Below are 15,000 nucleotides of genomic sequence, written 5' to 3'. Positions count from 1 at the left end.
ATCTAGCCCCAGGACGTCCTGTGCTGCTGCCTTGCAGGCCTGGGCTGGGCACATGCCTGAGGAGGGAGGCGTGGAGCAGGTTGGGCTCTAGCACTCTCCTTGGGCAAGGATTTTGGTAACTCCAGCTCTGGTCCCTCAGGCTCCGTTAACCTCTTCCTACAGAGGGAAAAGCGTAGGCATGGCAGTGCTAGTGACTGGTCCAAGGCTGCTCAGCAGGGCAGTGGCAGAGCTCGGAATGGATCTCAGAGCCAGGCTCTGCACTGGGCACACGCTGCCCCCTGTGGCCCTGTTCTGGAAAAGGGCTGCCTCAGCTGGGAACTTGCCCCTGTTTGGCTATTGTGGTTAGAGGTTGATAGATGTTTGGCTGCATGTGCATGTTCCCTCTGCGGGTCGCCCCAGCCCTGCACAGACAATTGGCATGGCAGACCTTGAGTGAACTTCCCAATGACCACAAGATCTGTTAAGGGATGAAATCACCTAGCCAGGTTTATTGTCGATGAAGCACATGGACAGTGGGGCTGTGAGCTCTTGACTGGCTATGCAGCCCTGTGACATTCCCATCAGAGGGGATCGGGTCCTGGAGAGAGGGTCCCCCACACACGGTACCACCCCCTTGCCCTCAACCACTGCCAGCTGGTGTAAAGTGCTGGAGTGCTATTGACTCCAACGGAGCATTGCCCATTCACACCAGCTGGGAATTCAACCCATGGACTCCAATGGAGCGATGCTCATTTATTCCAGCTGGGGATCTGGCCCACTGACTCCAATGGAGCGTTGCCCATTCATACTACCTGGGGATCCGCCCCATTGATTCCAATGGAGCGATGCCCATTCACACCAGCTGGGGATCCAGCCCAGGGACTCCACTGAACCTACGACTGATTGACACCAGCTGGGGATTTTACATGACCTTTACATTAAAAAAGTGATTTTCCTGTTTGCGTTTGTAACTCTGAAACTGCAGAAAGGCCCCAAAACTTGGTGCCATTTCCCTTCCTCAGAGTTCTTTTTACCCCATTGCCCCAGAGCTGACTGGTGTATGGAGCCTGAACCCTGGTCTCTGTGACAGTGCTGTACAATGGCAGGTCATTCCCTGTGCTCCCAGCTCTCAGGGTTTCATTTTGCTCATTGGCCCATCCCCCTAAGCCTTGGGAGACTTGGGGATTTTTTTCTCAGAATTTCATGACAATGGAAACTTGGCTGCGAACACACAGGCCATTGGGAAACTTTGCACATTAGCAACTGCGAAAACAGCTTTGCTCAAAACGGGCTTTTCCAGGGAAGATGCTTTGCAATAACTGGACAGATTTCAACCCTCAACATGCTCTGGGGCAGAGCCTTTTCAATTCTGCTGTGATTATTTCGGTCGCCTCTTGGGTCCCTGCAAAAATAGATTTCCAGTGGGAGCTGGGGTTTTTCCATAGTGCACTTAAAAAACCTCAAAGCCTCAGCCCAAAGCTGTGCCCAAGAGCAGTAAACTGCCTAAGCTCTCCCCACGGAATAGCACAAAGTGAATACCCCTTCAATCAACAATAACTGAAGCTGCTGGGATATGAATCTGAAAGATAAACAGTTGCTGAAAGGTCACAGAAGTTACCCAGGCCCCTCCTTCTGCTAGCCTGTGTTTTTCCTCTGAGGACACTGTGCCCTCCTGCTTTCCTGAGTTCGCCTTGTTCACTGTGGTTTCTATTTTAGGCAGCTGCTGGCAGTGAGTTATAGCCACTGGCAGGAAGGTATAAATACAGGCGCAGGGAGCAGGGCTGTTGAGCAACATCCTGGCCTTGATTTAATACACTGCTCCAGGCAATACACACAGGATTGTAAAGAAAGCTCTCTGCCCCTCACAGAAAACAGAGGGAGTATCAAGGATTTCATTCCACAGCTAAAAGACTATGACCTCTTTTCTTAGGAAGACAGCAACTTCACACGCACAAGGTAACATGATGCGGTTTCTCAGCGGTAGTAAAACGAGGGATTAGCGTTTAGTACCGTATTGCTTTGTATCCTAACAGCTCAGCTGGCTGAGGAGTAAAGGCCAAGCTGTGTCGATCCAGCCCAGATGGAAAACCTAGGCATTGTGGAGTTTGAATCAAAAAGAAAATAGCCGCCTAGCCTGTCTGGCTCCAGATGCAAATCTCTAGGCAAACGAAAAACCATTCTGCAGCATGGGAACAAGCCCATCTACTTCAGTGCTAATTGGCCTGTACAGTCAGGGATCCAGACTGTCCAGTTTGAAAGGGCAACAGCTTTGCCAAAGCCTAGATCGCTTTGAGTCCTGCCCCGCCTTTGTCAGCTGCAACTGACAGGAGGCAAAGCTGTCTTCGGCTCCAGCTGGGTTACAGATAGGGTGACCAGACAGCAAGCGTGAAAAATCAGGACAGGGGATGGGGGGTAATAGGCACCTATGTAAGAAAAAGCCCCAAATATCGGGACTGTTCCTATAAAATCAGGACATCTGGTCACCCTAGTTACAGAAGGACTCCCCCAGTTTGACAGGGCTAAGGATTCTTTGCTCTCTGTGCTTTGTGTAAGGATTGTTGAGTGGCAGGAGAATCACCTTTGCAGAATGGGGAAAAGAACCAGATTTGCTGGACAAGGAAGGCAGGCCCCAAGTTAACCCTTCCTTGGCAGTCTGGGTGAATGGGCACTTTGCATTCAAACAACTTCACTACTGCACATCAGACTGAAAAGCAAATTCGTTGTTCAATCACCGGCTCCAGCCTTGTGGATGCTGAGCTTCTTCTGGCTGTGCTGTGTGTTTGTACAAACTTGGCTGCTCAAACTGGCATCTGGCTCCAACTGTGGCTGAGAATTTATTGCCTCAGGTGTTTTTCATTTAGTTAGTTTCTTCTGCCTCCGCGGGAGTGGCAGCCTCCTGGGTGGGTCATTGAAAGTGGCATCTTGAGTCTGAAAGCAGGAACCTCTGCTGCCTGAGCTGAAATTCCCAGATCCACTATCCATGGCTGCAGCAGGTTCATTGAGTTTCTGTGTCCTAGTCAATAGACGGGACAGCGTGTTGCCCGGATCTGGGATTACTGGAGCATTTCATGATGGTGCGTGCCAACCCAGCAGCTGGCACATTGGGATCCAGCCCCACGCAAGGCCAGCTGCAGGGCTTTCTGTGCACTGGCACGGCTGGGTAAGCCAACTACGTTCGGCATCGGAACAATTGACCAATGGTTGTGGTGGATTCTCCATCTCTGAAAATTTTAAAATCAGGATTGGCTGTTTCTCTACATACAAACTCTGCTCTAGGAATTACCGGGGGGCAGGTCTCCAGCCTGTGTTCCACAGGAGGTCAGACTAGATCTTCGCACGGGTCCCTTCTGGCCTTGGGATCTGTGGATCTCCTGAATGTAAGAGTCACTTCAGTTTATGGTATGCACAGTCACTGGGTCCGACCCTGCTCTCAGGGCAGCAGTGTAAATCCGGAGTAAGTGGAATGACTCTGCATTTACACTGGAGGAAGTGAGGAAAGATTAACAGATGTGATAGCAGGGGTGGGGATGGGGTATTCTGACAGTGACCAGCCCAGAACCTCATTCTCTCTCTCTGTCTTTGCAGCATGAGAGCCAGGTGGCTGATCTCCGTGACCCACCTGCCTACGATCAGTGAGATGGGGGAGATGCTGTTTTTGGGAGGGAGCCATGCCCAGGCAGAGGAGCCCCTGGCCGGGCTGGATGAGTACGTTCAGTCCATTAGCCAGCTGGCCCAGCCATCCTCGCTGTCCTGCGGGCTCCCATGTCCTTGCCAGAGCAGCCAGAACAAGCCTCACAAGCCCCAGAGGGCATGGGCAAAAGTGGCCCAGAGCGGGGTCGCACTCCCCAACCCTGAGAAGGTGCAGGGCAATGCAGCATCACTGCAGGACATCACAGCCCAGTTCAACCAGCAGCACAGCCCCCTGGGGCTCCCCGGCTGCACGGACCCTCTAGCCTGGCTCTTTGGACTCTCAGAAGCAAAGGAACAGAGCCCAGGACTGCGGAGACGAATGAGTCCTGCTCCCCGCTCCTCCCAGACAGGCACCGACACAGGCTGCCCAGCAGCCCCCCAGCAGACGGCTCGGGGGAACCTCAGTGCCACCAGCGACCCTAGCAGCGCAGCCCAGAAAGTGAGCGGCCCAGCCCCGCCTCTGGAGCGGAGATGCCGCTGGCAGCGATCGCGCAGACGTCCAACTTTTCCCAGCTGTGTGGTGAGGGGTAGGCCCAGCCGGGCCCAGAGCACCCACCTACCTGTCATCTATGAATTGTGATGGACTCTAATAAAACTCACTTGTAAACAGTGCTCTGTGCAGCTGTTCTCTGGGGGTCACTGCCCGGGCGCCCAGCCCCAGGGCCTGCCTGGACTGTATAGACGCACACCGCTCAGCAAACAGCACCCCACACCTCTTACCAGCCCTACACTCTCTGGCCAGGGGCCCAGGCCTGCCCAGCAGCCAGGCTCTGCCAGGGGTCTCCTCACAGCAGACAGGCACTCAGAGGGCAGGGCACAGGGTGCAGACTGTGCTTTCCAGGCGGGTAGGAGGATGTTGTCCTGAGTGATGGGCACACAGGCCAGCCGGAGCCTGGGCGGGCATGATCCTGGCTCAGTCCAGCTTTGTGCTGGGGGCTCCCGCGCTTCCCGGCTCAACAAAGGGATTAAGTGGAGCGTAGTGCTCAGCAACTACCACTGTGCATCTCTGTCCTGACACTGCACCGCTGTCCTGACCCCCTGATCCCACTCTGCCCAGACACTGCACTGCCCCCCTGGCCCCTCATCCCCCTCTCCGCCCTGACACTGCACTGCTGCCCTGGGTCCCCCTGGCCTCCACTGCACCGCTTTCCCCCCACCCTGCCCTGACACTGCACTGCCGCCCTGGGTCCCCCTGGCCTCCCACTGCACCGCTTTCCCCCACCCCGCCCTGACACTGCACTGCCACCCCGGGTCCCCCTGGCCTCCACTGCACCGCTTTCCCCCCACCCTGCCCTGACACTGCACTGCCGCCCTGGGTCCCCCTGGCCTCCACTGCACCGCTTTCCCCCCACCCTGCCCTGACACTGCACTGCCGCCCTGGGTCCTCCTGGCCTCCCACTGCACCGCTTTCCCCCACCCCGCCCTGACACTGCACTGCCACCCTGGGTCCCCCTGGCCTCCACTGCACCGCTTTCCCCCCACCCTGCCCTGACACTGCACTGCCGCCCTGGGTCCCCCTGGCCTCCACTGCACCGCTTTCCCCCCACCCCGCCCTGACACTGCACTGCCACCCTGGGTCCCCCTGGCCTCCCACTGCACCGCTTTCCCCCCACCCCGCCCTGACACTGCACTGCCACCCTGGGTCCTCCTGGCCTCCCACTGCACCGCTTTCCCCCACCCCGCCCTGACACTGCACTGCCACCCCGGGTCCCCCTGGCCTCCACTGCACCGCTTTCCCCCCACCCTGCCCTGACACTGCACTGCCGCCCTGGGTCCCCCTGGCCTCCACTGCACCGCTTTCCCCCCACCCCGCCCTGACACTGCACTGCCGCCCTGGGTCCCCCTGGCCTCCCACTGCACCGCTTTCCCCCACCCCGCCCTGACACTGCACTGCCACCCCGGGTCCCCCTGGCCTCCACTGCACCGCTTTCCCCCCACCCTGCCCTGACACTGCACTGCCACCCTGGGTCCCCCTGGCCTCCACTGCACCGCTTTCCCCCACCCCGCCCTGACACTGCACTGCCGCCCTGGGTCCCCCCAGCCTCCTTCTGCCCTAACACTGAACTGTCTCCCACAGCTCCCCCATCCCCACCCTGATTTTGCATTGCCACCCTGGGTCCCCCCAGCCTCCTTCTGCCCTGACACTGCACCAGCTCTCCCAAGCACCCTCGCTGCCCTGACACGACACCACTGCCCTGGCGCCCTCTCTGCTCTGAAACTGCACTGCCACCCTGGTCCCGCTCGCACCTTCTCTGCCCCATGCTGGCAGGTGACATGTAGATTGCAATCTCCCCTGCTGATGAGGTTAGTTTTCATGGGGTCCTGCTTCCCAGCGGTGGACAGGGAGGAGGGTGATGGGGCAACCCAACAGCCAGCCGCCTTGCTCTGGTGCACTGGAGTCCTGCATGCACACATGTATATGAGGTCACGTTACTGGCTATGGCTGGCCCCATGGAAGGGAGAGGACAGTCCTGCCAGAGCTCCCATGGCCAGAGCCTGACTTAAGAACAGAAGCAGGCGAGCTGGGCTGGGGAGTGAGCGACTCCCTTCCAGCCAGCTCTGTCTGCACTTTGCATCATCACATGGGGCACACGCACATGTCACGTCGGGCAGTGTGTTGCACATTAGCAGCGCTGGCACACTCCCACTCCCCTAGAGGTGGCCCTGGGCAGCGAGTGGCCCAGCCAGAGGGGAAACTTTGCCCACTAAGGTAAAGCTTGTCTGGGCAGGTGCCAGAACCGCTTTGGCTCCTGCTCAGCACAGCGCCATGGGGACTAAGGCCTGTCCCAAACCGCCCCCTTCCAGAGCCAGGCCAACTGCTGTGACCAGCTTCCGGGTACAAACCCAGAGTGCTGGGGACAGTAATCCAGCCCCAGACACTGCTCTGCTGGGGAGGGGCAAGAGAGACTCCCCTGCACAGGCCTGTGACCGCAAGGTACCCAGGGTTTACAGGCACCTCTGGACTGGGAGCACCGGGCCACGGGCCCTGCAGTGATGAGAGCCAGATGAGATGCTGCAGAGGAACAAACACAAAGTGGGCAGGGTGCGGGACGCCTGCTTTTGAGATCAACTGTTACCAGATGTGCCCGTTACTTTGGGGTATGCTCATTTATTAGGGTTACTCTTCTGGGGGGGCGGGTTCTGTAATTCTATCAATGTGCTGCTTGTGTCACTTGTGTGTTCATATGGAGCTCTACTCCTTCCTTCTGCAAGTCCCCTCCCAATGGAGCTATCCTGCAGGACCTAGGTTCCCCAGGGCTGGGTTCTTGCAGCATTTCCAAGCTGTCACCCTCATAGGCCTTTGGATTCAGCAGACTGGGTTAATCAGCACCTCCAAGCTGTCACGGTCATATGCCCTGGGCACCGCACCCAAATAGAGTACACCAGTGATGAGCTGCCAAAATCTTAACAACCGGTTCCCTATAAAAAGTTCTGATTTAAGGGGGGGAAGCGGGGGAGGGGCCAGGGCAGGGGGAGACATACTCGTGGGGCCGGGGGCCCCTGCAGGGCCTGGGGCAAATTGCCCCACTTGCCCCCTCAGCAGCACTAGAGCTTGCAGCCCCCTTCCCCCTTTACCTTGCCGGCAGCTCAAAGCAGCAGGATGACTCCGGAGCTGAGCTGCCCAGCTGATGCCAGCGGCTGGCCACACTGCAGCTGGGGGGAAGTGGGGGAAGGGCTGGAGGAGCCTCAGCCTCCCCAGCTGGGAATCCTGGGAGCAACAGGATGGTCTGGCCCGTGGACCGGAGTTCTTTGCCCACCCCCTGGCCCTTTAACAACCGGTTCTGCAAGGAGGTCTAATTTTAGCAACTGGTTCTTGGGAACCTGTGGGAGGAGTACACCTGAGCAGGCTGGGTCGAGCAGCACTTTCAATCTGCCACCCTTATATGCCCCTGGACTCAACAGACTGGATTGAGCAGCACTTTCAAGCTGCCACCCTCATATGTCTCAGGTTCAGCACATCCTTATCCCCACTTTCATGTTACAACTGTTCTAGTAGTAACCCACTTGATGAGCAAACCCCATAGGATTTTTAGGCGCTGCAGGGATCTTTAGCTTAGGTACGAGGAGTGTTGCTGCAGAGCGAATGGGGAAGCCAAAAAACATCCACGGGGGGAGGAGAGAGAGAGAGAGAGGAGCAACCAGCTTAATCATGAAATTATTGCCAGGCAAATTATTGCCAGGTAATAACCATAGGGGAGCCAAACAAACAAAACAGTGACAATATTAAATCTAACTAAAATGTGATTATAAAAGTCAGATAACTAATCACACAAGTCAGGGTCAGAAGGCTATACCTACAGAGAGAGAGAGAGCTGGGTTCTCACCAATCCTGTGAAACTTGAACCAATCGGGGGTCCCAGGTGGCGATGGTAGCTGAGGGTCCAGAGTGCTGGAGACAGGCAGAGCACAATCAGTCAGGAGAAGATGAAGTTCCAATGAAAATGATGCAGATTTTGGATCCGGGCATCAGAACACTTACCTGAGCATGAGTAGGGGTTTTGTAGGGAAAGAACAATGGTTCAAGGGAGAACACTACATTTGTTTATATGTAAACTGATGGCTCAAGGGAATATACCAAAGTTGTTTTGTAGACAATAACTGATCATTCTTGGCTATGGGTGGTGTTCCTTGGAGGGAGCTCACAATGCAATTAGGGAGCTTCACTATTTTGGATACCAATAAAGGATTTATTACTAGAATTGGTCTGATAACTGCTGAGCTGGGTGTGTGCAGGCACGGATTCATTAACATCTGGAGCAGAGATCCCCCATCATGCAAAGCTTCCCTGCTTTTCTGGTCCCAGAGTTCTGTGCGGTTCTTGTCTTGGAATCTCTGTTCTCCAGTCTGTATCAGGGCCGCCCAGAGAATTCAGGGGGCCTGGGGCAAAGAAATTTTGGGGGCCCCTTCTATAAAAAAAATTGCAATACTATATTCTCCTGGGGGCCCTTGCAGGGCCCACGGCAAATTGCCCCACTTGCTCCCCTCCACAGGCACCCCTGGAAAAAATAAACCTTCCGCATTTCGGCACAAACCCAGTTTTGAGAAAACGTCTTTACAAGGTATCACTGGTTCTCAGCATCAGCTAGTGCTAAAAGGCACTAAAGCTCATTAAAAGGGTTGGACAAATATTTTCCATCAAAACTTTTTCGGGATTGAAAACTAGGGGTTTTTAAAAAGCAGAAAAAAATCATGGACAATGTCTGCTTTCCTTCAAAATTTGTTGTGTTTTTTTTAATTGAAAAGCTGAAATTAGTCTGCCAAAACCTGAATATGGTTTGAGGTTTCAGAAGTGTGTGGCCAAATATTTGCTGCTTGCTGTATGTGATTCTTTAAAGAAACAATAAAAAAATGCTGCTTAAAAAAAATCCAAAACTTTTGAACCACCTCAGCTTGTAACCAAACACCTGAGCCCATCCAGGCAGAGATTTTTCCAGGTTTCTGAGGCCTTGTCTACACTACAAGACTATTTCGAATCAACTTAGTTCGAATTTGTGGATTCGACCTTATGAAGTCGAATTTGTGTATCCATACTAAATACACTAATTCGAATTTCTGAGTCCACATTCACGGGGCCAGCGTCGACTTTGGAAGCGGTGCACTGTGGGAAGCTATCCCACAGTTCCCGCAGTCCCCGCTGCCCATTGGAATGCTGGGTAGAGCCCCCAATGCCTGCTGGGGGGAGAAATGTGTCGAGGGTGGTTTTGGGTAACTGTCATCATTGAACCGTCAATCACGCCCTCTCTCCCTCCCTCCTTGAAAGCGCATGCGGACAATCTGTTCGTGCACTTTTCTGGTCAGTGACAGCGTGGACGCCACAGCACTGCAAGCATGGAGCCCGCTGCGATCATCGCCGTTTTCTCCTCCTCGCACTTTATCGTCCACCTCTTCCACAGTCAGCTGATGAGAAATTGGGCTACTTTTCAATGGTGCTGCAAGCACTGGGGGACCATAGGGGACGTTTTACAAACATCAACGTCGGGTGGCCGGGCAAGGTTCATGATGCGTGTGTTTTCAGGAACTGTGGGCTGCTCAGACGCCTGCAGGAAGGTAGTTTCTTCCCGGACCACAAAATAAGTCTTGGGGATGTGCAGATGCCTATAGTCATCCTCGGGGACCCAGCCTGCCCGCTAATGCACTTGCTCATGAAGCCCTATACAGGCACCTGGGACAGCGACAAGGAACTCTTCAAATACCAGCGAGTAGCGAGCAGCGTGACCTGTGACTGTTCAGTTTCTTTACAGAGAAGCTGAACCTGCCCCTGTTTCTTTACCCAGTTACTGTTGACTCTCCTCTTCGGTTACATACCCCGTTCACCCCGTTTCCCGCACTTCCAACACACGTGTAAAAATAAAATACATGTCCCATTGTTACTTAAGAAAGGTTTCTTTATTCATGACTTTGCGTTAAAGGGTTGAAACTGGGAGGCAGACTGTGCTGGGTAGGGTGTGCGGTGATGTAAAGACCGCCTCTAAACTCAAGGAATGACAGGCTCCTGCTCCTAGAGTGGTCCGCAGTGCCGGAATGCTTCTTTCAAAGGAGCCTGCCATCCCTCTTTATGGAATTCTGTGTGCGGGCGGATATGTGACCTTGTGGTGGAGGAGGACGGATACAGATTCCTCAGCTGCGTGACTCAGCGGTCCAGGACAAGGACCGCTGTATAAGATCTGTAACCGCCCTCCCCCGCTGCAAAGTCACATCTCCCCCGCCCACACAGATCCTGGAAACCACCTCCCATACCGACCAGGGTGCCTACTGACTGCACCGTGTGTGTGACCCGCTGCTGATCCTGCCCCCGTGTCTGTACCCTGGGAAAGGTGACTGTCCTATGCAATTAACCACCCCCTTCCCCACGCCCCCCATTCAAACACAGTCTTCTTTGAAAAAACATAACGGAAACAGTAATTAACAGCAAAGCATTTTTATTAATTAAGTAGACAGTTAGGGGATGGGACTGGGATTGGGACTACTGTGAGTCTGGAAGTGAAGGACTTCGGCAAATGTAGGGTATGAGAGCTTTTGGGTACTTGAGCACTGTGCTGTGGTGCAGTGACAGTATTCACGTCCCCGGCCGCCCCTCCTCCTGATTATTTTCGGTGAGTGGGGTATGGGACTTTGTGGTGGGGGAGTGCGGTTGCAGATACACTGCAGGGTGTCTCTGTCCTCCTGCGGTCCTGCAGAACATCCACAAGGCGCCTGAGCGTGTCCGTTTGCTCCCTCACTAGTCCAAGCAGCGTTTCAGTCGCCTGCTTGTCTTCCTCACGCCACCTCTCCTCCCGTTCGCTGTGTGAGCGCTGGCACAGAGAGACGGTCTCCCTCCACTGGCTCTGCTGGTCCGCCTCTGCTAGGTAGCAGCCCATACGTTCCTCGAACATCTTGTCCCTTGTCTTTTTCTTTCGCCGCCTAATCTTTGCCAGCCTCTGCGAGGGGGATGCTGTGGCAGGTCTGGAGACAGTGGAAGCTGTGAGATGGGAAACAGGGAGTGAATTCCTTGCAAAGATTCAGTTAATTGTTCGCAAAAATGTGTCTAGGCTGTCTCTGTGAATTCTGGGTTGAGACCCCTGTGCCTGCTGGGGCACAAATCATTTTCGCGGTGGATTCTGGGTAAATGTCGCCAGTCATTACTTCCTCCGGGAAAGCAATGGCAGACAATCATTTCAAGCCCGTTTTCCCAGAATTGCCCTGGCATACGCCATAGCGTGGCAACCATGGACACTGTTTTGCCTTTTGTGTATGTCACCGTATGTGTACTAGATGCCACTGACAGAGGCGGTCCAGCAGCGCTACACAGCAGCATGCTTTTGCATGACAGCAGAGATGGTTACCAGCCATATTGTACCATCTACCATACCATAAATTGGTAATAAGATGGTAATAAGATGGGCATGGTTACCTGTCCTTTTGCACTGCACCATTTGGTGCTGTCATAAGTGCCCCTGGCCAAGCAGCCAGGGGCGCAAAAGCAAAAATTGGGAATGACTCCCTGAGTCAATCCCTCCTTTTTGGTATCTAAAAATAGAATCAGTCCTGCCTAGATTATGGGTAAGTGTACTAGAGAACCACTGTATCATAGAACCAGAGAGCACAGCTGCTCTGTGTCCGATCCTGCATAAATTTGGAGCTGTATGCTATTCACAGGGGGTGCTCCTGCAACAACACCACCTGTTCATTCCTGCCTTCCCACAGCCTTCCTGGGCTACCATACCATTGTCCCACCACTTGTGTGATGAAGTAATAAAGAATGCAGGAATAAGACACAGTGACTTGTTTGTGAGAAATGAGTGGAAGGAAGCCTCCAGCTGCAATGATAGTCCAGGCAGGACATTAATTACTGTGGATGAAGGAGCGCATCATCCCTCTGCTAGTCCAGGGGCAATTCAATCTTTTCTTTACACAGGAAGGGTGGGGGCTGATGGAGCTCAGCCCCCTGTTGCAATGATGAGGACGGTTACCAGCCATACTGCACCATCTACCAGGAAAAATTAGGGCCAGGCGCCCTTGATCGACCTCACAGAATAAAAGTTAACATGGTTAAAGCACTTACCGACTGCTCCTTCCCCTGATTCAGGATCCGTGTTCATGGCCGGGGAGGGTTGGTAGGGGATCTCCGTGATGGTGATGAATAGTTCCTGGCTGTCGGGGAAACCAGCGTTGTAAGCGCTCTCGCCTGCCTCATCCTCCACAAACCCTTCCTCATCTTCCCCGTCCGCGAACATCGCCGAGGAACTGCCCGTCGACACTGTCCCATCATCAGAGTCCACGGTCACTGGTGGGGCAGTGGTGGCAGGCTCCTTATTGTCCGTTTGCCGCTTTGATTTTTTGGTAGCCTTGTCTGGGGTCCTTGATTTTCACACGGCGCTGCGTTGCATCCCGCCTGTATCCTCTGTCTCTCATGGCTTTGGAGACCTTCTCGTAGGTCTTTGCATTCCGTGTTTTGGAGCGCAGACTCCTCGCCCCACACACCGATCAGATCGAAGAGTTCCCAGTCAGTCTATGCTGGGTCCCTCTTTCTATTCACAGATAACATGAACTCCTCTGCTGGAGAGCTCTGCATCGTTGCAGGTGCTGCGGAGCTCGCCCCGATGTCCAGCCAGGACGTCAGATTCAAAGTGCCCAGACAGGAAAATGAATTCAAATTTTCCCGGGTCATTTCCTGTGTGGCTGGTCAGAGAATCCAAGCTCCGACTGCTGTCCAGAGCATCAACAGAGTGGTGCACTGTGGGATAGCTCCCGGAGCTACTAAGTTCGATTTGCATCCACACCTAGCCTAATTCGAGCTAGCCATGTCGAATTTAGCGTTACTCCACCTGTCGGGGTGGAGTACCGAATTCGAACTAAAGAGCCCTCTAGTTCGAATTAAATGGCTTCCTGGTGTGGATGGTTGAGCGGTTAGTTCGAATTAACGCTGCTAAATTCAAATTAAAGTCCTAGTGTAGACCAGGCCTGATACTCTGCTGGCTTCCTTGACTCATATCTGTCTCTATAACTTTGGGTTCATTTAGGTTAGAACATAAGAACAGCCATACTGGGTCAAAGCAAAGGCCATCCTGCCCAGTATCCTGTCTACTGACAATGGCCAATGCCAAGTGCCCCAGAGGGAGTGAACCTATCAGGTAATGATCAAGTGATCTCACTCCTGCCATCCATCTCCACTCTCTGAGAAACAGAGGCTAGGGACACCATTCCTTACCCATCCTGGCTAATAGCCATTAATGGACTTAACCTCCATGCATTTATCTGTTTCCTAGAGACCAGCTCTATGAGGTCCCTCAAAGTGGAGACGGTTACTGTGGGTTTGTCTTTAGTATAGCTTATGTACATACTCCACGAACTGAGCATTTGAGCTTGTTCCAGAATCTGGGATAAGCCTATGTTGTGAAAACTTAAATGCTCAAAATAGCACATGCATGTGAATGGACACAGGGTGCTAAAATTAAATTAATCCAGGGGTTCTCAAACCCCTCAGGGGGTCACAAGGTTACTACTGGGGGTCGTGAGCTGTCAGCCTCCACCTCAAACCCCGCTTTGCCTCCAGCATTTATAATAGTGTTAAATATATAAAAAAGAGTTTTCAATTTATAAAGTGGGGGGTTTGCATCAGAGGTTTGCTATGTGAAAGGGTCACCAGGACAAAAGTTTGAGAACCACTGAATTAACCCCTCTGAAGCCTCAGGGAATGCAGGGGAGGGGGGGGTCTCCCTTGGTAGGGTTGGGAAGGATATTGCTCTTCTCATGTGATCCTTCCCCCCAGTGGCTAATTTTAAATGAAGCTACCCTCCCCTGAGATGAATCTCCCTATGGCACTGAAATTAAGTGTAGACTATAATTTGGCATTTGAGAAGTGAAAGGGATGGTAGCCCTAATGGAAAAGCTAACAGCTTGGCTCTTCTGCAAGCCTCAAACTGCTGAATGAGCTTTAGGGTAGGGAAGGCTGTGCCTCCCAAACAGCCTGGCCCTGCCCCCTATCCGACCTCCACCCACATCCTGCCCCCAACTGCCCCCCTCAGAATCCCTGACCCATCCTGCTCCTTGTCCCCTCACCGTCCCCCAGAGACCCCACCCCCCCAACCACCACCCTGGGACCCCACCCCTGCTCCCTGTCTGCCCCAACCCCTAGCCACCCCCCCCCCGAGTCCTGACAGACACCCCCCCCGGAACGCCCACAATCCAACCCCCCCATTCCCTGCCCCCTGACCACCCCCCCCAACCTCTGCTCCCTCTCTGTGCCCTGACTGTCCCCAGGACTCCCTGCCCCTTAGCCAACCCCAGCCTCTTACCCCCGGCTCCCTCCTGCGTCGCTGAACAGCTGCAGCGTGTCTCCGGCGGGGCCTGAGCTCCGTCCCGCTCCGAGCCGCGTGGTGAGGGGGCGGGGCTGGGAGCTCCACGCCGAGCGGAGGGAGCTGAGCTCAGCCTGGAGCTCGCAGCCCCGCCCCCTCACCACGCGGCTCTGAGCGGGGCAGCGCTCAGGGGCCCCACCGGAGACACGCCACTTGATGTGCTAAGGCTCCAGGAGAGGGGCGGAGGCGGGAGCCTCAGCTGTTCTCTTGGGGGCCCCTGCGGAGCCTGGGGCAAATTGCCCCCTTTGCCCCCCCCGGGTGGCCCTGGTCTGTATGCTAATGGAGATGCCTCCTTGTCCCATCTTCGATGCAAATGAGGCTAGGGGAGTTTCCTTAAACCTCTCACCCTTGTCCCAGGGATTAAGGCAGGGGTGGACAAACTACAGCCCGCGGGCTGGATACGGCCCATCAGGGCTTTGAATGTGGCCCGCGGGATTGCCACCCCTGTGGGGCCACGGGGCTAAGGCAGGCTCCCTGCCTCTCCTGGCCCCATGCC

The 15,000-nt window shown here is 54.4% G+C and overlaps 1 protein-coding gene across 1 annotated transcript; it reads left to right on the top strand.

Annotated features, from left to right (window-relative positions):
* Positions 1–1,762: 1,762 nt before the first annotated feature.
* On the top strand, positions 1,763–4,297 carry DEPP1 (DEPP1 autophagy regulator). The gene is made up of 2 exons (XM_045024665.1): positions 1,763–1,935; positions 3,565–4,297. The coding sequence occupies exon 2, from the start codon at positions 3,566–3,568 to the stop codon at positions 4,247–4,249; it is 684 nt and encodes a 227-aa protein (XP_044880600.1). The 5' UTR covers positions 1,763–1,935; position 3,565; the 3' UTR covers positions 4,250–4,297.
* The last annotated feature ends 10,703 nt before the right edge of the window (positions 4,298–15,000 follow it).

Source organism: Mauremys mutica, chromosome 7 (assembly GCF_020497125.1).
Source record: "Mauremys mutica isolate MM-2020 ecotype Southern chromosome 7, ASM2049712v1, whole genome shotgun sequence".
In the NCBI taxonomy this organism is placed as follows: Eukaryota; Metazoa; Chordata; order Testudines; family Geoemydidae; genus Mauremys; species Mauremys mutica.
The sequence above is the reverse complement of the archived record's forward strand: the minus strand, read 5'-3'. Positions and strand labels throughout refer to the sequence as shown.